Source organism: Colletotrichum destructivum, chromosome 8 (assembly GCF_034447905.1).
Source record: "Colletotrichum destructivum chromosome 8, complete sequence".
Taxonomy (NCBI): domain Eukaryota; kingdom Fungi; phylum Ascomycota; class Sordariomycetes; order Glomerellales; family Glomerellaceae; genus Colletotrichum; species Colletotrichum destructivum.
This window is the reverse complement of record NC_085903.1, coordinates 2,315,225-2,337,384: the sequence shown is the minus strand read 5'-3', so window position 1 is coordinate 2,337,384 and position 22,160 is coordinate 2,315,225. Positions and strand designations below refer to the sequence as shown.

The 22,160-nt window shown below is 55.3% G+C and overlaps 7 protein-coding genes across 7 annotated transcripts; all 7 read left to right on the top strand.

The window, feature by feature from the left end:
* The first annotated feature begins 114 nt into the window (after positions 1-114).
* On the top strand, positions 115-1,975 carry CDEST_12572 (Putative S-adenosyl-L-methionine-dependent methyltransferase superfamily). Its single transcript, XM_062928728.1, has 10 exons — positions 115-331; positions 384-418; positions 468-553; positions 646-668; positions 734-863; positions 920-957; positions 1,024-1,061; positions 1,123-1,260; positions 1,316-1,735; positions 1,796-1,975. Exons 1-10 carry the CDS (start codon positions 167-169, stop codon positions 1,839-1,841), a joined length of 1,119 nt encoding a protein of 372 aa, XP_062784779.1. The 5' UTR covers positions 115-166; the 3' UTR covers positions 1,842-1,975.
* A 1,005-nt stretch (positions 1,976-2,980) lies between these two features.
* Positions 2,981-4,266, top strand: CDEST_12571 (uncharacterized protein; the record flags this gene model as incomplete). Its single annotated transcript, XM_062928727.1, has 1 exon — positions 2,981-4,266. The coding sequence occupies one exon, from the start codon at positions 2,981-2,983 to the stop codon at positions 3,854-3,856; it is 876 nt and encodes a 291-aa protein (XP_062784778.1). The 3' UTR covers positions 3,857-4,266.
* Positions 4,267-5,125: 859 nt separating this feature from the next.
* CDEST_12570 (uncharacterized protein) lies at positions 5,126-6,101 on the top strand. Its single transcript, XM_062928726.1, has one exon. It carries the CDS (start codon positions 5,296-5,298, stop codon positions 5,854-5,856), a length of 561 nt encoding a protein of 186 aa, XP_062784777.1. The 5' UTR covers positions 5,126-5,295; the 3' UTR covers positions 5,857-6,101.
* A 248-nt stretch (positions 6,102-6,349) lies between these two features.
* CDEST_12569 (uncharacterized protein) lies at positions 6,350-7,464 on the top strand. Its single transcript, XM_062928725.1, has 2 exons — positions 6,350-6,719; positions 6,790-7,464. The coding sequence occupies exons 1-2, from the start codon at positions 6,515-6,517 to the stop codon at positions 7,257-7,259; spliced, it is 675 nt and encodes a 224-aa protein (XP_062784776.1). The 5' UTR covers positions 6,350-6,514; the 3' UTR covers positions 7,260-7,464.
* Positions 7,465-8,079: 615 nt separating this feature from the next.
* Positions 8,080-10,506, top strand: CDEST_12568 (uncharacterized protein; the record flags this gene model as incomplete). Its single annotated transcript, XM_062928724.1, has 4 exons — positions 8,080-8,525; positions 8,589-9,057; positions 9,108-9,217; positions 9,273-10,506. 4 exons carry the CDS (start codon positions 8,080-8,082, stop codon positions 10,309-10,311), a joined length of 2,064 nt encoding a protein of 687 aa, XP_062784775.1. The 3' UTR covers positions 10,312-10,506.
* A 2,584-nt stretch (positions 10,507-13,090) lies between these two features.
* On the top strand, positions 13,091-14,395 carry CDEST_12567 (Putative MEMO1 family protein). The gene is made up of 2 exons (XM_062928723.1): positions 13,091-13,483; positions 13,587-14,395. Exons 1-2 carry the CDS (start codon positions 13,320-13,322, stop codon positions 14,389-14,391), a joined length of 969 nt encoding a protein of 322 aa, XP_062784774.1. The 5' UTR covers positions 13,091-13,319; the 3' UTR covers positions 14,392-14,395.
* A 4,343-nt stretch (positions 14,396-18,738) lies between these two features.
* On the top strand, positions 18,739-20,164 carry CDEST_12566 (Putative target SNARE coiled-coil domain, syntaxin domain-containing protein; the record flags this gene model as incomplete). Its single annotated transcript, XM_062928722.1, has 3 exons — positions 18,739-18,976; positions 19,042-19,821; positions 19,875-20,164. 3 exons carry the CDS (start codon positions 18,739-18,741, stop codon positions 20,162-20,164), a joined length of 1,308 nt encoding a protein of 435 aa, XP_062784773.1.
* Positions 20,165-22,160: the final 1,996 nt, after the last annotated feature.

Genomic DNA, 22,160 nt, shown 5'->3' with positions numbered 1-22,160 from the left:
GGATTCGTCTCCCGCTCAGGGTGTTTCCCCCGGGGGAGCTTCCCTCCCCCCTCTTTTTCGCGAGGATTAGTTTGATTATAATAAGCCAAGTCTTCTTCCTCGCACTTTGAAGCGCCGCCATCCTGGAACCACATTTCACCTGGGAACCCAGTGATTGACGTTGACGATGGCGGACTCTGCACCAAAGTCGCCCGCACCGGCATCAGCCTCGAGGTCAAGGACAGTCTCTCCAACAAGAGAGGCCTCAGCTGTCCCCAATACGGCACCTTCAACCGGTCCTTCTTCACCTGAAGCCGATCCTGCTGTGCTTGAAGTTGACGATGCAGTCAGTGTGCGTGGTTTTCATGTCCCGAGCTAGCCATGGTCATTAACCCAGGCGTTAGCTCAACGAGACCGAGTCGAACATCGACGACAGGATGTAAGGAGTATCGGGTCTTTCTAATCGGCACTCAAGGCTAATGGCGCAGTTCTACATACACCGCGTCTTTGAGCTCGAGTGTTCTCGACTACCCTACCGAGAACGGCCGTCGTTACCACGCCTATCGTTCGGGATGTAAGTTCTGGCTCCTGAAAAGATACGAACTGTGTCTTTGACCCCTGTTCCGGGATGCCTCACTATTCGGCTCACTACTGACGACGTAACAGCATATCTGATCCCCAATGACGAGGTACTACTATGCTCGAGTGTTCCTTGGCTCTATCGCGGTTGGCTGATTACCTTTGCGTGCAACAGAGTGAAATGGACCGGCTTGACTTGAATCACATGTTGATGACGAAAACAATCGGCAAGAAACTCTTTTTGGCTCCGGTTCCACAGGAAAAGACTCACCGGATCCTCGACATTGGCACTGGCACCGGAATCTGTAAGCGGTCATGTCCTGCCATTCGGTAATTACAGGCACTGACCCAAAATTGACAGGGGCTATTGAGGCAGCGGAGATCTTCCCCAACGCCGAGGTATGAGAGGACGACGGACTGATCGCGCTCGGTTTGAATTGAATTGCGAAACTGACTGCCGCGTAGATTCTGGGGAACGACCTCAGCGCCATCCAGCCAGATTGGTAACCACCAATGCACCCAGGCAACTTTCATGGTCCACAGTTATGACTAACGAAGATTCAGGGTGCCGTCAAACATCAAGTTCGAAGTTGACGATGTCGAAAGCCCTTGGGTCCATGACAACAAGTACGACTTCATCTTCTGCCGATACATGGCCTCGTCAATCACGGACTGGCCAAAGTTGGTGAAGAACATCTACGAGTACGATTCCACACACACGTGACGGCGTTGGAATGCGTGTTGACAATCCTCCCAGCAATCTCAATCCAGGCGGCTGGGTTGAGTTCCAAGATTTCGACTTTGGTTTCTATTCGGATGACGGCACCGTCACCGAGGAACACTACGCAAGCAAATGGTGCAAGCTTCTGTTTGAGGGCTGCGAGAGGTTCGGCCGCGACCCCTGCCCCGGTCCGAAGATTGGAGGATGGGTCAAGAGCGCCGGCTTCGTCGACGTCGTGCAGGAGGAGTACAAAGTGCCCTTCGGGCCGTGGCCGAAGGACCCTCACTACAGGGACATCGGCATGACGAACCTGGTCCAGCTCCTGGATGGGCTGGAAGGGTTCAGCCTGAGGGTCTTTTGCGGTGCTCACGGTTGGACCCAGGAGGAGGTCTTGGTGTTCCTTGCCCATGTGCGCCAAGAGTTGAAGGCCGGGAAGTATCATTCCTACGATAAGCTGTATGTCAGAACCTGCCTCCGTCATCATCTTGCGTACTTGCTAACGATATTTTCCTGCAGCCACGTGGTTTATGCGCAAAAGCCCCATGATGAGGCAAGCGAATGAGGTCAATCGTTTTTGGTTGTCGTCCTGATGGTGCTGGGCCGGGGTTAGGCCCCCCTATAGTCGTTTCGTTCTGTGAAACAAATCTGATAATAAACAACTCGAGACTGCCAGTCGGCGTCGAGTTTCTCCATCCCATCCGTCCATAAGCTTGCCTGCGCACTTGGAATCTGGACAACGACCTGTGCCAACATCGACCACGTCGCTGTTCTCGTTCGTCCATGCTTGATCGCGAGACCCCGTGTGATTGTTTTGTAACCACAATTCAAAATCCTGCCGAATGTGCGGCATGTCAATGCACGCCACGCCAGTTGTGGCCCGGTCGGATATCGAATCGATCCCGGCATCGGAGCCGGTCATGGTAGGCTTCCGGTTCGGGAGTGGAGTGGCTGGGGCTCACTGGACGGCCGTAACAGGCCATACGGGACGGCTCCAGGCCTCGCCGCAAGATTACTCCAGCGCCAAAGTGCCCAGTAGCACGAAAAACGCCGTTGTAACTAACGCTCGCGCAGCAGTCGGTTTGCTGTCCCTCCTCCGAGGCGGTACCCGTAATCGTGCAAGAAGATGGCGGCCGTTGCCGAACTCCCCGGCTTTGCGCTTCATTCCAGAGGCACCTCCCACAAACCACACGCCACGCGCCTCACGCCCTCGAGTAGTTCGGCCGGGGCTGTGTTAAGTTCACTGATGTCGCCTCAAAGTGCCAAGGTGGAAGGCGTTGTCCATCTACCCACTGCGATGCATGAGAAAATGAACCTCACCATCAGTAGCCCCTTGTACTTGGGTTTCAGCAAAGTACGGCGGCATTGGGCTCCTCACCATACATAACCACCGCTTCCCAGCATGAACGTCAACTCCATCTCATTCTCTTGTTTCGGTTTCTCCTTCTCTAGTCCCTTCTTATCATGCCGCCGGTGTCTTCCCGTCATCACCAGCACGAACCGATTCGCATAGCCCTAGTCCCCTAGTCCACGACTCCACGACACGCCTTACTCACCTGAAGCTCTTGATTTGGTAAGTCCCGCGTCCCTATGTTCCCAGGGAGCCCCAGCTAGCGGCTGCTGAACTCTGCCGCAGCTTTTGATCCCATCCGACCACGTTCCACAGCCTGATCTCCCATCGACTGAGGGAAATCAACGTCAAACATGGACGGTCAGTTGCGCTCACCTTGTGGTGGGACGGCTGACTATGAACATGTCGATGGCTGCCTCTCAAACCCATGTCCATCACAGTTTGATATCGAAGATGATGATTTCCCGTACAACGATCCTCAGTACACCGTCCCTGGCGGTGTCTCGCAAGATAGCAACTATGGCGGCTTTATGGATGAATGGGCTTTGCTCGGGTCGGAGAACTTCTTTACAGAGGCTGACTACGGCAATCCAAGACCGTACCCCGCGGATATCGAGACCGAGGGCATCTTTATGGCCGCCTTGTCTTTGACCCCGCCGTCCCAGTATCCATATCCGCCGTTGGACCCCCGAGAGGCGTTGAATGATGTGCGCGACACCCTGTTACACCGACCCAGCACTCCGTGGAATGCCGTTAACATCGACCCAACTTTTCTCGCACCCCCGTCCGACTATGCGTTCTCCAGCAGGTCTGTCACGCCTACCCACGCCGGCTATCCGTACAGCCAGTCCGCTGAGGGGACCTCTCTTCCCCCTCGCCCTCCCTCCACGATTGACGGCGTAAGCACCCGTAGCGACCACTCCAACACCTGCCCCCTTTGTGCTAAGAAGGTGAGCACGAGGATGTTGCAGCGACACAACAGAGAGATCCACGGCCCGGCCGACGATCCGCGATACGTGTGTAGATGCGGCCGCCGGTCGCCGCGCAAATGGAACCATGAGCGACACTTGAAAGACGGCTGCAAGGCCATGAACGACTACCCGCAGGGCCTCTTCACCTGCATTTGCCAGCAGACGACGAACGACAAGCTGGCCCATCAACGCCACATCAAGAACTGCAGCAAGAAACAAGCCGGCCGGCCCCGAAACAATACCAGAAGCGTTCAGTGAATTACACGTCGACGCCTCCGCAGTTCGCACCCAGTCCGCACCCAGGGGCCGGACTGCCTTCCTTTCCCCCACCTCCCCCCAATAACCTGCAGCCCGAGATTCTGGTTTACTATCTTTTCCATTCGTTGAAACTCCGCGGACGAGGCAGATTTCAACTAGATTTCACTGGCGCAATCAAGTGAATGCTTTACCCAAGTGATGCACCGCCCTTCTTTGCTCAGTCGCCTCTTTTTCTTTCTCTCTTTTCCTTTTCATTATATAGGTAGTCATGCAAGAGCACTGGATCTTCTTCGGGGTTGGGGGTTGGGGGGCGGAGCCTTGACTAGGTGCGAAATGCGTCGCTGCTGACACTGACAGCGCATCAACCCGCCGTGACATAAACGAAGCCTTTTTTTTCCTTTCCGTGTTCTGACGATGTTTTGGAGAAGAACGAGAACCCGCCGTCGACAACATTTGGTCGGTCTCCTACGATCTTTATATATAGTTGTGTATTTATCTAGAATTCAAATCATCTTGGCCTCGTGGCCCCCTAAATGACAACTATAGCCTGTTCGCGGCTGACGTTTGGGTGTGCCGCCGTGCCTGGTTCCCACCCGCCCTGGGGGACGAAGAGCCGCCGCCTGAGTCTTTGTTTCAAGCCGAAGTTTCTGCGTTTTGGTTTTCCAAGGGAGTAAAAGTCGTCATCTCAAATGTTTTCAGCTCAGGCGGAAGGGACTGGACCTCCTCCGACTCTCGATATGTTCAAGGCTAGGCGTTGAGGTGCATTTCAACCTGGATCCGGTGAGGCAGGGTCCAATCATTGGCAGCCGCCCCCCAATTTGAGGTTCATTTTATGAGCAAGGACATGACGCACCGTCTTACCTCCGTTTTCAAATGTATTTCGGGACCCTATCCTTTTTACGAGGTGTTCCACCGAGTGCTCGGTATGTACTCCGTACGACATTGCTCAAAGTACCCGGCCGCCTGGCCGCCTTACCAAGTGCTTGGCTGCTGCCTAAGACGGCTACCGAAACGAATGTTACCAGGGAGTTTGAGGAATCCTGATGCCGCTGTTAAGCAATTGGGGCACCTTGCCTTCCTGGGCAACACTGTTGGCTCACTAAATCGACTTCCGAGGCGAAAGAAGACTTCGGCTTGCCATCATCACCGAAGAGCTTGGCTCATATGACTCCTTGCAAAATGTTATAAATCATTGAGTTGCTCGGAGATTCGCTGGGTTGTGACCATGAACTCTGTCATCCATTACGAAGCCAGTCTCCCAAGTCGTTCTATATCTTCACGTTTGGACATGAGCGCAGAACCGCCAAGTCGGTAGCTTTGTCGCCTACAGATCCCAGACAGCCCGAAATCTCACAATTTCTAAACGTTTCGATCGCCATTGTTTTTCGCTGCACAGTCCAAGACTCCAACACGCCAGTCGGCGGGCGACCCGAACAAAAATGAGACCGCCCCACCAACACCACACCCCGACGCCCCAAGCGGGGACGGACCTCGTCGGCGAAAAGTACCACATCAGGAGCCACGAGGTCAGCGACGACTACCTCGACGTCTACGTCGTCGCCGACGCGCACGGCGCGTGCTTCGAGGCGCAGGCCTTCGCGCCCGTCGGCGAGATGCCGCGGGAGCGCGAGGGCCTCCGCCAGGCACGGCGGCGCCGCATGCGGCGCATCTGCCGCTCGCCCAACTTCGCCGACGAGTTCGAGCACGACGGGCGCCGATTCCTCGTGTCGCGGGTCCAGCGGAGCGGCAAGGAGTGGACGGACCTGCAAGGGCTGGGTCGTCGGCACGGGCGCGAGTCCTCCCCGCGGGAACGGGGGCCCAATGACGGAGAGGTGGCGAAAGTTTGCCCGGGCTCTGGTGGTTCCGGGACCGGACGGTGGCCGTTGAGCTATGCGGAGGCGGCCGTTGCGAGGACTCCGGAGTATCCGGGAGGCACGAACCCGCCGGCGGAGAGGAGGCGTGTGTGTTTGAGGTTGGGTGGCTCAAAAGGGTTCAAGTGATGTATTCGGTGAAAGTCAGACACCTCTGAGTACGAGCTACGCACTCTGCGTTTCAAATCTCTCCTTATGTTGGCGCTGGATTAGCTACGGGGAGAAGCCGGGTGCGGAGCCCGGGAAATGGGGACTGAAAGCGGCGGTGTGAACCCACCCGGCTTGCTGGGGGACGGTGCTTCCGGGGCCGTGCATCGGCGTGTTTCTCCGTCCACCCATCTAAGCTTGTGCCATTATCTGGGTACCTGCTTTGTTTATCGATGTAGATACCTATCAATTACAGAGTTGATGGGCCTTCCAAGTTAAGGAATAAAAAAACAACGGAGCCTGGCGATAGGCGAGTTTACCTAGGTACTGTCAAAGAAGAAACGGCTTGAGCTGTGTAGTAGTGGGTCCCATTAAGACCTAACGCGAATACCACGCGCCACCAAGGACCACAGACGCGTCGCGCCAGGCTAAAGTGCTTCTGAGCCGTGACACCATCTTCCTCCTCCGTTTGTCAGACAAATACAAACATATTCTTCACCCAACGCACGAACAGTATTCCGACAGCTCAAGCATCGTCAATTCGTCCCAACACAGCTATTGCGTCGCACCCATCCAGCCTCCGGTCAACCTCGGATCCTCGTGCAACATCTTCAGATCCCCCCAACGCTCGAAAATCAACATGGCCTTCAAACGCAAGCGTTCCGACTCGGAGCTCTTCGCCTCTTTTAACTCGCCCGCCGGCTCCGACTCGAGCATCGAGTCCTTCGAGTGCCCCGTCTCCCCGAGCCCCGTCTACCCACGCGCCTACGTGACGCCCTCGCATCTGCCCAGCCGGACGATGAAGCGCTTCCGCGATAACAGACCGTCCGAGAACCAGATCCATCGTGAGTCGTGCCATCACCTTTCCGAGACCTGCCAACGAGAACGGGTGTTAACCGTCTACTTTAACCATAGAACGTACCCTCAACATGCTGTACTCCGCCCAGCAGCAGAACCACCACATCACCAACCAACTCCGCGACGCGAACCTCGAACCATCCTCCCCCGCCCCGGCCGTGCGCAACACGCAGCAGTCCCTCCACAGCTTCTGGAACATCAAATCCGCCGCCCCCAACCTCTCCGCAGCCTCGGCCCCGCCGGTAGATCAGGCGACGCTCTGCCCCATCAGCTGCGACGACTGCGGCGCCGGGCTGGGCGCCTCGGACGGCAGCGCGCCGGACGGGATGGACGTCGACGACGCGTACGCCTACGGCGGAGGCTTCGAGGCGAATCACGCCTGCGGCGCGTGCGGCAGGCACGTCTGCTCGCACTGCTCCATCACGAACCTCGGCGAGCAGCGGCGGTGTCTGCGGTGTGCCGGTCGGACAGCCTGGGGCGACGGGAGCCGCGCCGGCTTGTCGATGTCGTCGATGCGCATCTGCTAGGTATCACGGTTGGGGGAAAATCTGGTTTCTTCGAGCGACTTTTGGGCGTTAGTGAGTGTTTTGGTGCATCTGGAAACGTGTTCCGTTTTGGCTCTCGGGTCTTGCTGGATTGGGGACCGGCTTTCTTGGGTGGCAGAGATTGGTCTTTGGTTTGGCGTCGGAATATATACATCACGAGATACCACAATACATCGAGCATGGCAGTTCACACTCTTATCTACACAAACCGCACTGGATGCCTCAGTCTCAAGAGACTCTGGCGAGTGTCGACTTCGGAGGCCAGCTGCATCGGGCGCTGCGAGGTTTAGATGCCATTTCAACTTTTAGCCGCCGAAGGTGGATTCCATCCTTTGCGCATCAGTTTTGATCAAGCTACGTACCACCAAGTTCATGGCGAAACGCCCTGAGTCAACACCATCTAATGAACCAGTCTGCCTGACGTTTGGCTTTCAAACTGTCTGCCGAATAAGGCTTTCTGCTGGCAGAGACGTAAACGCCAGTCAGCTCCAGCCACGAGGCGATGCGCTCCGATAGTCGAATCAGACGTCGTATATCTGGATGCAGTCATGTGCATGGTGCATCAAGCTGACCCCGTTATTGCGGCACAGCCTCATCAACGTCGAATACAGTTCACCTCCTTCCCGTCCTCTTTCCGTCTTTCTTTTACTCTTTTTTGACATCTTGGGACACCAGTGAGCTTGTTTATGCATACTTTCGCCGACCTAACTCGAGGCGTCAATCAGTCAACTCTGACAGTTGCACATCATCAACCACTCCTTCACAGATAGACCTAATAGAGAGCGTGGGTCATCTCGCCAGAATGGCTGAAGCTTTGGGTCTCGCGGCGAGCGTCATCGCCGTCGTAGACATGACCGGCAAGGTCGGCAGCGCCTCCTTCAAGCTCATGAGGCTCTGGAACGAAGTCAAGGACGTCCCGACCATGCTGCTCGAGAAGGCCGAACGTATACAAGACCTCGAGGAGTTCCTCGACGACACCGAGGACCAGATCGCCAGGAGCCTGCTTCCCGAGGCGGTCTGCGATAGGGGTCGCCTGCGGAAGCACGTCGCCAAAGCCCGTCGTGCGCTGACCGAGATCCAAGACTTGGTCGATCAGTTGCAGGCCAAAGTGGCTGCCGACCAGCGAGGCTTCAGGCGGAGGTTCGCGTCGACCAAATTGCTGCTTCAGAAAGACGAGTGGAAAGCTTTGGAACAAAAGCTGGATTCTGCGCTCCATCTTCTCTCCATCGCGCAAACGCAGTGTTTGATGTAAGCACAATCGTTGTGATACCAAGGTTGCCAACACATTCAGCGTCTAATGCTTGATTATAGGGCAATGTCAACCTTTTGCGTCACTTTCATGCTCGAAGGAATGCCGCCAGGATCGGCCAAAGTCTCAAATAAGGGATTGATCGAGCATGACGATTCGCCCGAGGCGGACTGCGAGCACAGCACCAGAAAGAGGATACTCAAGAACCGCCCCGCCGTATCAAACATCTTCCAAATTCCCTACTCAAAATCCGCCCTGCCCACCTTCAGCTTCGGCTTCGGCGACAACAGCAGTTTCCAACTGTCCGTCCGCACGCCATCTTGGCTCACCGGATCAGTTTATTCACTTCTGGCACAAAAAAGCTTTCAAGGATGGCAGCTGAACTTGAGAGCGTACGAAGTGGTAAAAGATTTTGATGAGCATTTAATAACCCACGTGATGAGAGACGATCCTCTTGCTCTTTTCCAATACTTGGTTGAGTGCAAGATGACCCCTCACGTACGCGATTCGTACAACAAAAGTCTACTTTGGGTGAGTAACTCAAATTTGGGGAGGTTCCTCAACCACAACGGCTAATCTAGACACCGGTCATGAAGCTCGCCGTGATGCGCGGCGCCTTCGCAGTAGCAAGCTCGCTCATAGAGCAAGGCCTCGAGGGTTGCATTCTCGAACCAATCAACATGGCCTACAAGTTAGTCATTATCAATGAAACTGCCAAGATACAATCTGACCGGCACGACCTCTAGGAAACCTTTTATTTTCTATCTCATTACCATATTGAATGCCTTCCCTGAATCGCGAGACCTACAGTTCCTCGAGCTCTTTGCTGATTACGGCCTCGATGATGGCTTTAGTAGTGTCGAGTTCCTCGACGATCTTCTTAGAGGCGGAGTCAGCTACCGTGGTTTTCAGGCGTTTATAAAACGCTACAATTTCCATTACAACTCACTTTCACTTGAGGCAAGACTTCAGGGTCTGAGAGATTTAGCGGAGGGCGGCGCCTCCTGGGCCCCTGAAGATATCCTACTCATCCTTCCGGAAGCTGAACATCTTGATTATAGAATTGTCCAAATTTCTATGGAGAATTCCTGCGCTCTTCTTCACTCCTTTGCCTTGTTATTGGCTTGGAGACTGGTGGCGAAGGTAGCTCGTGCGAATGGCGAGTTATGCTCCGAGGAAAAGAAGCATTTCGGGCGACTCATTCACGACTGTGTCCGAAATGATTCTTCAATTCTACATCATATCGAGCCTATCTGGTCTGGCGGTCGTGGCTACGCTGATGCCTCTCCTTTCTCTTCCATAATATGGTCTTTGATGGGGGCGTCCCGTCCACTTCAGCTTACTGAAGGTTTCTTTCCTCGAGCTTTGGAGTCATTTCTCATTACCTGGATCACCATATTATCATCCAACAATGTCGATCTTCTAGATTATGGGCGTCAAGAAAGGCGACTTTTCGAACAAGGCCATACCAAATATCTGCAGCGATTCAGGTCGGCTTATCATGGGATGCGAGGATTTCAACGGCGTACTCTAATCGGGATTACATATGGTCCTCGGCCGGAACACTGGCGACTCTGGTGGGCTTTGGAGTATGAAGAGTATGCTGGCGAATTTTGGGATCTGGTTGACAGCCAGAGTATGCGGATGCCCGGCAGCTGGGTTGATGAGCCTTGGAGCTTGGAAGGCTTTGCAGATGAAGAACAGGAGAGGCTATGGCAGTGGAAGAACGAGGATACAACACCATTGATTTGGTCCGAGTATCGCAAGGTCCGGCCGCCTGTGTAGGTCTTGTTTGCAGGGCTGGTTGCGGATCTCAAATGATACCAGAGGGAAAACTGGCGAAAGGATGACTCAACCTGTTCCATGACCGACTACGAGAGGATTTGATGTACACTGTCACATAAGTATCAGATCCAAGATGGTTCTCTTCCTGACTCAGGTTTTGGGTAAATCCGGTCGACTCGCATTTTCGAACCCGACAAGGCTCTCTGCAGGGAGCGAGCTACATTTCGTATAACCCCTGGATCAGTTGCCAGTCGGAAGACTATGCGATGCAAAAACATCTTCGAACAAGTCCACGCAGTCTTTTATATGCCATTTGAGAGATATGGCATAGCACGAACGTCGAGACAGTGAAAGATGCCACCCAACCCCCCGGCATCGATTTCCGCACCCTCACTTGCATGCTTATGGAATGGCGGCATGATCGGTGTTGATTCCGTATAAGACGGCACAGATAAAGTACCTCACGTATATCCTCTCCCGAATCAACTCCCATCGTCTATCTGAACAATGTGACATACGTTTTGCGGGCGGCTGCAACATTCTACCCAACCGTACTGCTTGAACGGCTGCCGGCACAGCGTGGGGCCGGCTTCACATGCCTCATCATCGGCGACAAGACGAGAATGGCGGTTTTCCGCATCTTCAGCTTTCCATGAAACGAACATGTTATACGTCTCTCGTTCGTCAACCGTTGTTGGGACTGCTCGATTCGCTTTCGGGGAAGGCAGCGGATCACAGGCCTCTATCCAAGCCGGCCCTTTTGCGTTTTACGCCGATGAAGGTGTACATGACCGAGTGAAGAATGAAAGGAAGGCACAAAAACAAACTCTCAGAGACTCGGCAGGGAAGAAATGCACTGTCCAAATGGGTTACCTGTAGGTGCCTGCATGGGAACCTACCTATCCTCCTTCCCTAAACGGCTCGAAGCATGCCAAGCTGTTATGTTTCTTCCTCATCCCTCTCGATGTATGATATAAGAGGAAACAAGGACTTGCCGCGTCATTCCCACAAACCACCTGCGCTGCAGCATTACTAGAATTTGGAAGCCACAGCCGACCCTCACCGGCCATTCCACGGTGCTCACTTCAGGCAGATATACGGCATCATGCCACAGTGATGCCATACCCCGATCTGACGAGAGTAAGATGCAAGTGCCTACTTTAGACTTGCTTGATTAGGAACCGCTGTACCGCGGACCTTCCTGCCCTTTCGATTGGTCTAACCAGACGGTCCTTCCAAAGCAAGCCGATCCCTCAAGTTAAAAGAGAAGATTGTGGACGGGAACTCCCAGCTCTTCTTCTCCAGTAACAACAACATCAACAACACATTACCAAGATCGGGCAATGTTGGTTCTGCTCGCACAATGCAGCCCTGATTGTTAAGGTATGTTTTCCTGGCCCAGATGATACTTCTCATCGGCTGTTGGCCGCGAACACTCGACACGGTTCCTTTCATGGAATCCACCTCTTCGGACGTTCATGACGGGACGTTGGCCCTGGCCTGTGTTGCACCCGCGCCGCAGCGTTCTCTCTTGGGCCATTCTCTGATCCCTTTCGGTTTTTGCTTGAAAAGCTTTCTTGTGTCCTTCGTCTTTTGGATACATAGCTAATCTGGCTTTTTCTGCAGTTGTTGCAAGCCCAGAGCCGAAACGCCGCCACAGTCCGTCGTCGGAAGCTCCAAGCATCACCGCGAACCTGTTGGTCCCTTGGGAGAGACCCGAAAGTTCACGGCATCAAGGAGTTGGATAGGATTGGCAGCTGAACAGGCTCTGGCAAGTTGTTGATCAAATGAGGCCATGGACACATTGGACCGTAATAAAGAGCGCTTAATACGATCCGCATTGGCCGTTAGGCGTGCTGATACGGTCAAGCGTCTTTGGCGGGAGATTTGGAACTTGGAAAAGGCCAAAGAGAGGGCAAGGGATGAAAGGTAGATGGGTGATATGGGGGACGAGAGGAAGAAGCCGCGGTGTTGGTGGTGGGTGGGGGACGCCTCGGTGATCCTGCATGCCAATGGTGGTACACAAACGGTCTTCAGTGCTCCAACGTGTACCATGTCTAAGCATGGCAGGAAGCCGAGGCCATTCCGGCGGGAATGGTAAGTAACTCCTCTTGATTCCTTTGGATGAACCGCTTGATGCTAACTAAAAAACAACACCGGCGTCATTTCGACTAGCTGGTGATTGCAGATACCACAACGACCATTCAAATTGGTTCACTGGGGATGACGGCTAATGAGCCCGACTGGTTTGTGCGCCGGTATCGTCTAAATAAGTTACAAAGATGGCAGGTAGTTTGCTCTTGATGCCGACGTGAGGACGGTTGGTTGACCCAACTCGGTGCATGCCGGACTGCTGGAATGCCGGAGCTTCCATGTCTCTGGGTTTTCGGCGTAAGAACCGACGGAGTACCCGCCACGGCGATGGCTTCTTTTCCTGCGTGCGAGGGCCGGCGTTGAGCACATCGTTGAGCCCACCGTTGAGCCTATTTCGGCTTTTATGTGGCTGGCTACCACGGAAGAAAGCCAAGTATGCCAGTACAGATTGTGTTTGAACGATATATTGCTGAAGTGACTGCGTTGCTGCGCCTTTTTGGATGAAAATGAAGGCCAATGGTGCACTCTTCCATTCACTTGCAACGATAATGAATTGTGGTTGGAAGTGCAGCGGAGGGGACGTCCTGGAAAAGGCGGGATGATCTGCGCTGCACTTCGGCCCCACCCAGGCGACCCCCAAGCAATGCGCCCCCAACGGAGGCCAGCGAAGGCTAGGACTCAGGAGCTCTGCCCGCGTCTTCGTCATCGCCGTAACCTTCGAGCTCCCCCTCCCCCTCGTCCCTCCTGTGTGCGGGGCACGTCAGGTCACCTCAGCCGTTCCAAGCTCGAATCAGTAACCCAAACCACCAAGTTTCCTTCTGTTCGGATTCTCTTTGCCGGTCAACCTGTCTCAGCGTCTCTTTTGATACCTTCCTTCTTCCTCTTCTCAAGCTCCCAACAGGCTTGAAAAAAGGATGGCGCCGCCCAGAGACACCCGCCAGCCCGGCAAACAGGGTGAGTGGTACCTAGGTGACGCAAAGAAGCTCCGCGAACAGCTTGATGGCTTCCTCGCCGACGTCCCCGACCAGATCGACGGCAACGCGCTCCCCGTGCCTGGCGCCCGTGTCATCATCGCCCCGTGAGTCTGCCTGCATCTATGACATACCCTTTCCAGCTTATCTACAAAGTCATATCATGACCAACGTCGCAAGAGCCTCATGCTGACAGTGACGTAAACCCAGCCACGCGGGTTACACCTACTCGGGCGCTACGGCGGCGTGGGCATACAAGGCTCTCGACTTAAGCAAGGCGAAGCGTGTCTTTCTCCTCGGGCCCTCGCACACATTCTATCTCGCCGACTGCGCCGTCACGGGTTACTCCAACTATGGCACGCCGTGGGGCAACCTCCGCGTGGATCGGCAGGTCGTTGACCGCCTCCGCGACGAGCTTGACATTCCCAAGATCCCGACCGCCAACGACGACAGGGAGCACTCATTGGAGATGCACCTGCCCTACCTCTGGGTCCGCCTCGAACAGACCTTCGGCGCTTCGCCCGACGCCTTCCCGCCCGTCGTGCCGATTCTCATCGGTGACAATGACGAGGCCGGCGAGAAGGCCGTGGGGAAGTGGTTGGCCGAGTACCTCCGGGACCCGGACAACGCCTTCATCGTCAGCTCCGACTTCTGCCACTGGGGCCGGCACTTTGACTACACGGTGTACTCCCCGGACGGCACGCTCGACAGCCTGCGTAAGTTGCGGCCGGTGGGCCCCGCGCCCGAGGGGCCTCCGATCCACGAGACGATCAAGCTGGTGGACGACCTGGCGATCGAGGCCATTGGGACGGGTAGCCACGGAAGCTTCTACAACAACTTGAAGCAGACGAAGAATACGGTGTGCGGGCGGCACCCGATCGGGGTCACGATGGCGGCGCTCGAGGAGCTCGGCGGCGGGCACCGGTTCAAGTTCATCCAGTACCAGCGCAGCAACCTGGTGACGGCGCCGGGCGACACGAGCGTGAGCTACGTCTCGGCGTACGCCGTGGTATGATTCTGGGGTCAGTGGCACGATGAGTAATGAATTGTGAAAGCCCAAGGTTCGAGGTCAAGGTTCGGTCGGCGTCTCTGTATTAACAACGTGGTTCGGGCGCCACGTCACGACGTGAGGAGTTTGATGGCTTAGACACACACGAGTTTCACCTGCTTTCAATGGAGAGGGAGATAGAGGGAGACACGGAGGGAGACGCAGTGACAGAAACAGAGATGATGTCGATGGAGGAAGCTTCCCCACCAGGTTCCGGGCGCTCTACGTAGAAACCGGGTTTTAATTGACGAGATCGTCTGAAGACGGGCCGGGTGGTCAGAGGCACACGGGACCCAGCACCAGGTAGCAAGTGACGTGATGACGAAGGCTAGATGAGTAATGACTAGTGCTTTTTTTTGCATAAAGACTCGGGTCTGATGTCGACGGTTGTCGTCTCGCACGGCACCCTGGCAAGGACGGGTCCTCGACGAGCATGACATTTTGAACGGACCGAGAAAAAGAAAAGTGAAAAAAGGGCGGAGGGAGGGCCGTTGTCTGTCCCGTTCGGGATGATGTAGAGGCGGGCGGGGCTGGGATTCCAGAGGAGGAGGATCCTGGGCGCTCGGCAGCACAGCCCTACCGTCTCTCTCCCTGCTGCGCCGGTGCGGCGCCAAGGGAGGGTGGGGTGATGTGTTAGTGGTAGAGTGGTGATGCTGGCGGTGCGTGTCAGCTTCGCCCAAAGCGGCACGCTACGCGGCAGACCACGGCAGGCTCGCCGGCGTACACCACACAGCTGACTCTCCACCGTAGAGGTCGGGAATGTAGAGGGCAAAGACTCATGGCATGGCATATGGATAATGGGCTTATGGAGGCAATGGTACAATCAAATATCTCACTTATTACCCCGCGCACCGTATGCATGGCATGTGAGTGCGGAATGCAAGACAGAGAGCATTGGCTTTGATGTTGCGAAGGAGTGAGGGGATATTCCCCGTCGGCGACGGCAAGAGAGTTTGTAGACCCGATCTCGACTGGGCACGCATCTGGGTCGAAAATAGTAATGGTGCTGGTGTGTGTGTGTGTATGTGTGTTGAGCATGGTGTGGCGAAGGCTGAGGAAAGACTTTGGAGCTGAGTTTCCTTGGCGAGCTGAGCTTGTTGTTGACTTGCTGTTGTTGTCCCACCCCGAAAGAGGGGAGAGGGGGGCGGAGGCGGAGGTGGTAGCTCGACATCTAGTTCGTGATTGGAATCTGCATGGCGAAGGTGCTAGGCAGCTAGATTTCCGAGGTGACCCAGGACTGTGCTGACGATGGGCTTACGGCTTGCATGGAACCGGATCTAATTAGGTCGAAGGAAGATGAGGTTTACAAGGGGGGCTGTGAGAGAGACGAGAAGCTGCGAGACTGCGAGAGACAACGGGAGACTGTAAGAGTGAGTGAGGGTTCCTGAGAAGGCGTATCCGCAAGCAGACAAAGGAGACAGGGCAGTCCGAGGCAGTGGACAGGCGGCTTGCGGTAGCTGCATGTGCTAGCTTTTCGCGTTTCCGTTCCGAGAGCGTAAGCTGAGGAAGCGAAGAAGCGGGGTGAGGTGGTCGGAAGGATTGCTTGATTGATTGAGTAAGGAGTGAGGTGACCCCAATTCGATTGTGATGAGAGCGGGATGGGATGGGATGAGGAGACGGATGTGGTAGTTTTGGAGTGGCTTTAAGAGGCTGGATTCCCGTTTCCCGGTGGCCGTCGTGAACCTGCATCCGTTCTGTTTCTCGCATTCTTCGAGTCGTTGCTTGGTGTTTCTTCAGACTCGATCATCGGCTGCATTCCTCGAAAGCCACGCACCCGGTTCGTCTCGACTCGACTCGACTCGACTCAAATCGATTTAGCCCATTGTGACGCTGCCTCGCCCGTGACCCGTTTGACAGGTTCACGACGAACGCTGTGGAATTGATCGACACCCGGCAACCCATAGGGAAAAAGAAAGAGAGAAAGGAACAGAGACAAGAGTCAGAAGACTCGGAAGAGAGAGCCTCGTGTCGAAGGAGGAGACATCTGGATTCGCAGCTTCCGTCTTTTTTTAACCGGCCAGCGAAGGGTCACTCCTCGTGTCTAAAGTACCCCGTACCAAGGAAAGACCCACGAAAGGGACAAAGGAACCCACACCAAAAAAAGGGGGGAACACTACCTTACAGAGGGTACTCCTCCAACGCAGAAGGTGCCCAGACGCCCAGAAAATCCAGATTCTTGGAAGGAACCGAATTCGATTGGCTCACGACTCCCGCCATCAACATCCCTGTCCGAGTGTCTGTCACCGTTCGCCATCGTCGCCATCGCCGCCGTCGTCTCTGGGGCGTCCGTCACAGGCCATCAAGACGAGGACTGCGCCAACCAGAGAGTCCTTCTCAGAAGGACCAGTGTGCTGCGCAAGGCATCAATCAGCATCCTTCACCCCGCACGTTTAGCCTTTGGCTCTCGCATTGGCACAAACAGCAGTCAGTCAGCGACGGCGCATAAGAGTCCAGGTCCCATGCGCAAAGGCAGAGCAGCTCGGGCTTCATAAAAAAAAAAAGTAGCGACGAAGAGAGAGAGGAGAGAAAAAGGCTGAGAGAGACGGAGAAAAACTGAGAGTTGCCCATTTCAGTCAGCACCGACACCACCATCAAAATCCAAGGACACAAGGCGCATTAATTTCAGCATCCAGCATTGGGTCATCTTCCCGCCAGCGCCTCAAGTTTATTCGCCTCGGTCGCCCGCCACCTGTAACACAGTTACACAGAGAGAGGGCCGGGACCAAGCTTCAGGGTCCAATCCTCCACGCTCCTCGCCCAATCAGCCGCCGCCGACGGCACCCGCCTGAGTCGAGACAAACCAAGCACTACCAAGCACTGGAGACTCAGGCTCAGGGACAGACAGACAGACCTGAGAACAAGTCTGAAGAGTTCGAGAAGAGAGTGCCCCTTTCTCGTGCCTGGGGTTGCATCGTCGCCGCCCGTGCATGCAGGTACCTCGCCAAGCCGCACTCCACCGCGAATTACACTCACACTCAATCTCACTTTTACTTTCACCTTCGTCCTCACGCTCACAACTCGTGACCGCCGCCTTACTCATCGTACCACCGCCACGACGTCCTCCTCCTCTTCTTCCGTCTCCCCCATCGCCATTTACATCAAAAGACTCGCCGTCTTCTAGAAAGACCAGAGACCAACTCGACATTCCATCGGTGCATCAACGCTGCTGGTACATCCCAATTCTCAATCCGCCCCGGGGCCCCTCCAATCATCTCTCGTACTGGGCCCTCGAAGCTACCTAAACGGCGATCATTCCGCCGCCAGGACCACCCCGAGCACCGCGCCCCCCTGGTCCCGAACGGACAATTCGAATTTCTGCTACAAAGAAGCGCTTCAAGCCACACGACACGTTCCTGCGTCGGTGGATATTGTATTTGCCGCCCATTCGCCTCGTCTCGCTTCTCCTGTTCCCCCAGTCAGTCAGTCTCCCTCGCTGTCAGCAGCAGCAGCAGCAGAAATACGGTACGGAGAGCAGCACTGTTCATCCCCCCACCCCCCTGCTCCCATCGACCTAGGAACGAGCCCGACACTTACTTCGCCATTACCACACACACACACCACCACCGACCGATTCGATTCGTCTCATCCGACCGACTGACCGTCCGTCCCCCTTCTTCTCAGTCTTCGCCCTTTTCTGCCCGTACTCAACCTTGCTTCTTTTCTGCCACAAATTCCAACCACAACATCAACAACAAGGCATCATCTTCCTTCCTACCTGCTGCGCGACGCTCTCCTCTTCCTCATTCAATACTCTCCGGGCGATTAACAAAAACCATTTCGCCTTCGAGCGCCTATCGAGCCCGCATCATCGTCGCGCAAGGAAGAAGCCTTCGCGCTTCGCAGAAGCAACATGAGTGTCAGTGTTTCACCCCAAGCCCTCGCACTTCCCGTGTTTCGCCCGCCCGTCCCTTGCCCTGCTGCCGTTGCTGTTGCAGCACGTTGCCTTGCCCTACCTACCGACGTTGCATCACGTCCTGTCGTCCTCTCGTCAAGCGCACGTTGCCGTTATCGTTCCCCCCCTTCTCGAAGTCGAGAAGATCGAGAAAGTCCACCACCCACCAACCCACCCACACCCCCCTTCCAGTCGCCGTCTCCCGTCTGCCCCTGGCCGCACAAACTTTTGACTTATTGCCATCACCGCCAACCTTCTTTGCACATCATCCTACTTGCTTCAGCCTGGTTGCGTTGCATTTCCCCCATTGTGTCCTTCCTTTTCAATTCCCTTTCGCGCCCTTTCCTCGTCGACATCCTTCCCCCTACTACCTACCTCATCGGACGCCGACCGAGCCACCGTTGTCCGTTGAAACTAACATTATGGCGCAGTACGGGTATGTTTCTCTCTCTCACGGAGCCGACGGGACACACGACGACGAGTACGACCTTTCCGATCGCGGAGTACTGACAGACACGGGTAGATACGGTGGTCGCCAGAACCCCTTTGACCAGCGGGATGATGGTCCGGGAGGATATGGAGGTGCTCCCGCCCCTTCTCCCTATGGCGGTGGGAACAGATACAACAACCAGGGACCAACTATGGGTAGGGACCTTGACGGTACGACCTGGCCGCGACGGTCGTATACGCTCCATTGCTGACCCTGTGTGTGTGTGTCTCATCAGGAACCAACGTTGAGATGGAATCCCTCGCCCAGAACGCAAGCGGCTTCGGCCAGTCGGACCCTAACGCGATCCTCAACGAGTGCCGCTCCATCGACCAAGGAATCGACCAGATCGAGGCCAATCTGAACCAACTGCGCATGCTGCAGGAGCGCACGCTCACCGATGCCGACACGTCGGCCAGCTCCTCCACCGCGCGCCAGCTCGATGCCCTGTCCTCCGAGACCATGACTATGTACCGCTCCCTCACCGACCGCGTGCGCACCGTCAAGTCCAGCCCCGACGGCCAAACCCCCAGGAACTCGCCGCAGGTCGGCCGCGTCGACCGTCGTCTCAAGGGCGCCATCCAGCAGTACCAGCAGGTCGAATCCGCCTTCCGCAAGCGTACCCAGGACCAGATGGCCCGCCAGTACAGAATCGTCCGCCCCGATGCCGACGAGCGCGAGGTCCGCGAGGCTGTCGAGGATGCCGGTGCCGGAGCCCAGATCTTCCAGCAAGCCGTCATGCAGAGCGGTCGCCAAGCCCAGGCTAATGCCGTGCTCAACGCCGTTCAAGACCGCCAGGCCGCCCTGCAGAAGATTGAGCAGCAAATGGTTGAGCTCGCACAGCTGTTCCAGGACATGGACGTGCTGGTTGTCCAGCAGGAGGCTGCCGTTACCCAGATCGAGCAGAAGGGCGAGGAGGTCGTCGAGAATCTCGACAAGGGCAATCAAGAGATTGGGGTTGCAGTCAACACGGCGCGCAAGACCCGCAAGAAGAAGTGGTGGTGCCTGGGTATCTGCGGTAAGTGTGCACCTACGGACGGGGCTTGGAGACCGGCCACTGATCTAGCGCAGTCCTCATCATCATCATCATCGTCGCCGTCGTCGCCATCTACTTTACCGTCATCAAGCCCCAACAGCCCGCCAGTAAGCCCGCCAAGCGCAGTATCCAGCTGCCAGAATTCTCCGTCACCGTGCCGATCGACACTGGTGCCGCACACCCGCAGCTGTTCAAGACGACGAGCCGAATCATGCGCCGCATGGTCCGGCCGGGTGCCACATGGGAGCCGACCGCTAACGCACAAGACACCGCTCTCATTTCGCGTTTCGGCGGCAAGGTCGACATGCCTGCCGCCCGAAACTAGATGGGGGCTCACCTTGCCCTACCGACTCTGTACAAAATACCCACCAAACCACCTTTTAACCACACCCGCCTTCTTCCATCAACCCCGAGGTGTTTCTCCTATCACCAGTATACCGTCCCTCCGACTTGACGTCGGGATCGATTTCTCATCACCGTTACCACTTAAGAGCTTCTCGCCCAGTTGTTATAGACGGACTGATCATGGAAGGGCTTCCTTGATATCTTTTGCTGGTTGGGGCGATGGAGGCAAAAAAATGCAGAGATGAAGCCTGGGAACCCAGGCCCCAGGGAAAACTGAAAAAACAACTTACTCGTAGGGTGTTTTTGTATACCCCGTTACCAGAACTTTCTTTACTGTTGCACCCCGACATGCGCTTCTTTTTTGCCCGTCTTGGATTCGGAGGACCTTCTGAGGAGGATACTATCGAACAATTATGCGGGCGTTGTGCGACTCTCTGACTGCTGTTCCTCTTTGTTTATTTTATTTGTTGCATCAGGGGCGTTAGCATGAGTGCTCGTAAATATAGTCAGCTTTAACTCGGACGCTTTTTAATACCGGATGGCGGGTCCGAAACTTGGTGATGCATGTGTGCTTGATGTGTAGGTCTGGAGTTTGCATGCGGGCGGCGGTGGCGACGATCCGTGAGACCGCAACACCAATTCTTTTCTCGTGTAGTCATCCCGAACTGTTGGCAGATGAAATCTTGAGACGGGGGCCGATGGTTCCAGGTCTTTTTGGAAGCCTGTTTCGTCATATCTCAAAAGTCCTGGAGGCGTCGACGCACTGGTGTTCAGCCTGGCTAGGCGCCTAGGACATCTCGCCGCCGCTTGTTGTCGTCCGTCATTGGCATGTCCGTCAGGGCCCGGCTTGCAATTTGGCCTGGAGGCATGGTACAGCACATTGGCGGGCGGTATCAAGGAATAATAAGGTAGAGGATCCGGGGTTGGCTGCCACGGTTTACACGTTGACGGGATCGAAGCAGGGGGTGGGGTTGGTGGTGGGGGATGTGGACGAGCTGCCCAGTGCCAAAGTATCCGTACCAAGTAGACTGATCCGCAACACAGGAATAAAATGGGGAAACGTGCCGGTAGCCCGGTACTTCTCGAACTCGCCTGCTCCGATCGGCGCCCGCGCGTCCGTCTCGGCAGTCCCGCGGATACATCGGTCTCCAGCCGCCGGCTTCTCCCGCCTCTTCCTCCACTCCGGTAGTGAAACCCCCCCCCCCCAGACACACACAAAGACATAAGCCGGCCCCGATCAGCAAAATCCCCTGCTTATGATGAAGAAATGCTGGGGGGATACCGAGGAGGGATGGGATGATGTTTGTCAATGTTGTAGACTGGGGGATGGATGCTTTAGGAATGCGACTGTGTCCAGCTGCCCACCTTGGGTACTCTAGGCTGAGGGAATGGCGTCTCTCACTTAGCTATCGAGGCTCATCTGGCTTGTCTTTCATCGTCACTGACCCTGTTTCCTATAAGGCTGTTCCCGTGCGTATATATCCTTGTAGATGGCGGGTTACAAAACAGTAGGGCATTCTGAATATACATGAGGCGTTTTTCGATGACAAGAAACTTCCGTTCACTCAGAGTAATAATCTCAATCACACATGTGGTTTTGAAAAATATAAAACTATTAAAAAAAACACACGCGTATTTCTTAATCCAGGAAATCAAGCTTAATCGGAATTGAAGCCGGGCGTCCCTTTTACTAACTCACGTTCTCATATGTATCTGAGAAGGCGACGAATTGGCGAATGGCCTTGGAAGACACAATGGCTTGCAGCGAGAGCGTTAGTCTCCATGCAACAGCATCGTGAGCAGCCGTAATCGCTTACGCAGTTGTCGGGTTCCAAGATCTCGAAATCGGGGAGAGACGGGGGAGGGGCTTGGAAACCACTTTACTAGATCTCAACCCAGAGGAGGCTATGGACCCCTTATCCTGAGTAGCATGTGTGTTTTCAATCACGCCTGTACGCCGTCGTTTCACACACACA

Bases quoted from the DNA above. Each gene is read 5' to 3' on its own strand.
- CDEST_12567 (XM_062928723.1), top strand. From the start codon at position 13,320: ATGGCGCCGCCCAGAGACACCCGCCAGCCCGGCAAACAGGGTGAGTGG. The intron at 13,484-13,586 runs GTGAGTCTGCCT...ACGTAAACCCAG, and splicing joins GCCCGTGTCATCATCGCCCC to CCACGCGGGTTACACCTACT.
- CDEST_12570 (XM_062928726.1), top strand. From the start codon at position 5,296: ATGAGACCGCCCCACCAACACCACACCCCGACGCCCCAAGCGGGGACG.
- CDEST_12572 (XM_062928728.1), top strand. From the start codon at position 167: ATGGCGGACTCTGCACCAAAGTCGCCCGCACCGGCATCAGCCTCGAGG. The intron at 332-383 runs GTGCGTGGTTTT...CCCAGGCGTTAG, and splicing joins AAGTTGACGATGCAGTCAGT to CTCAACGAGACCGAGTCGAA. The intron at 1,261-1,315 runs GTACGATTCCAC...CAATCCTCCCAG, and splicing joins TTGGTGAAGAACATCTACGA to CAATCTCAATCCAGGCGGCT.
- CDEST_12569 (XM_062928725.1), top strand. From the start codon at position 6,515: ATGGCCTTCAAACGCAAGCGTTCCGACTCGGAGCTCTTCGCCTCTTTT. The intron at 6,720-6,789 runs GTGAGTCGTGCC...CTTTAACCATAG, and splicing joins GTCCGAGAACCAGATCCATC to AACGTACCCTCAACATGCTG.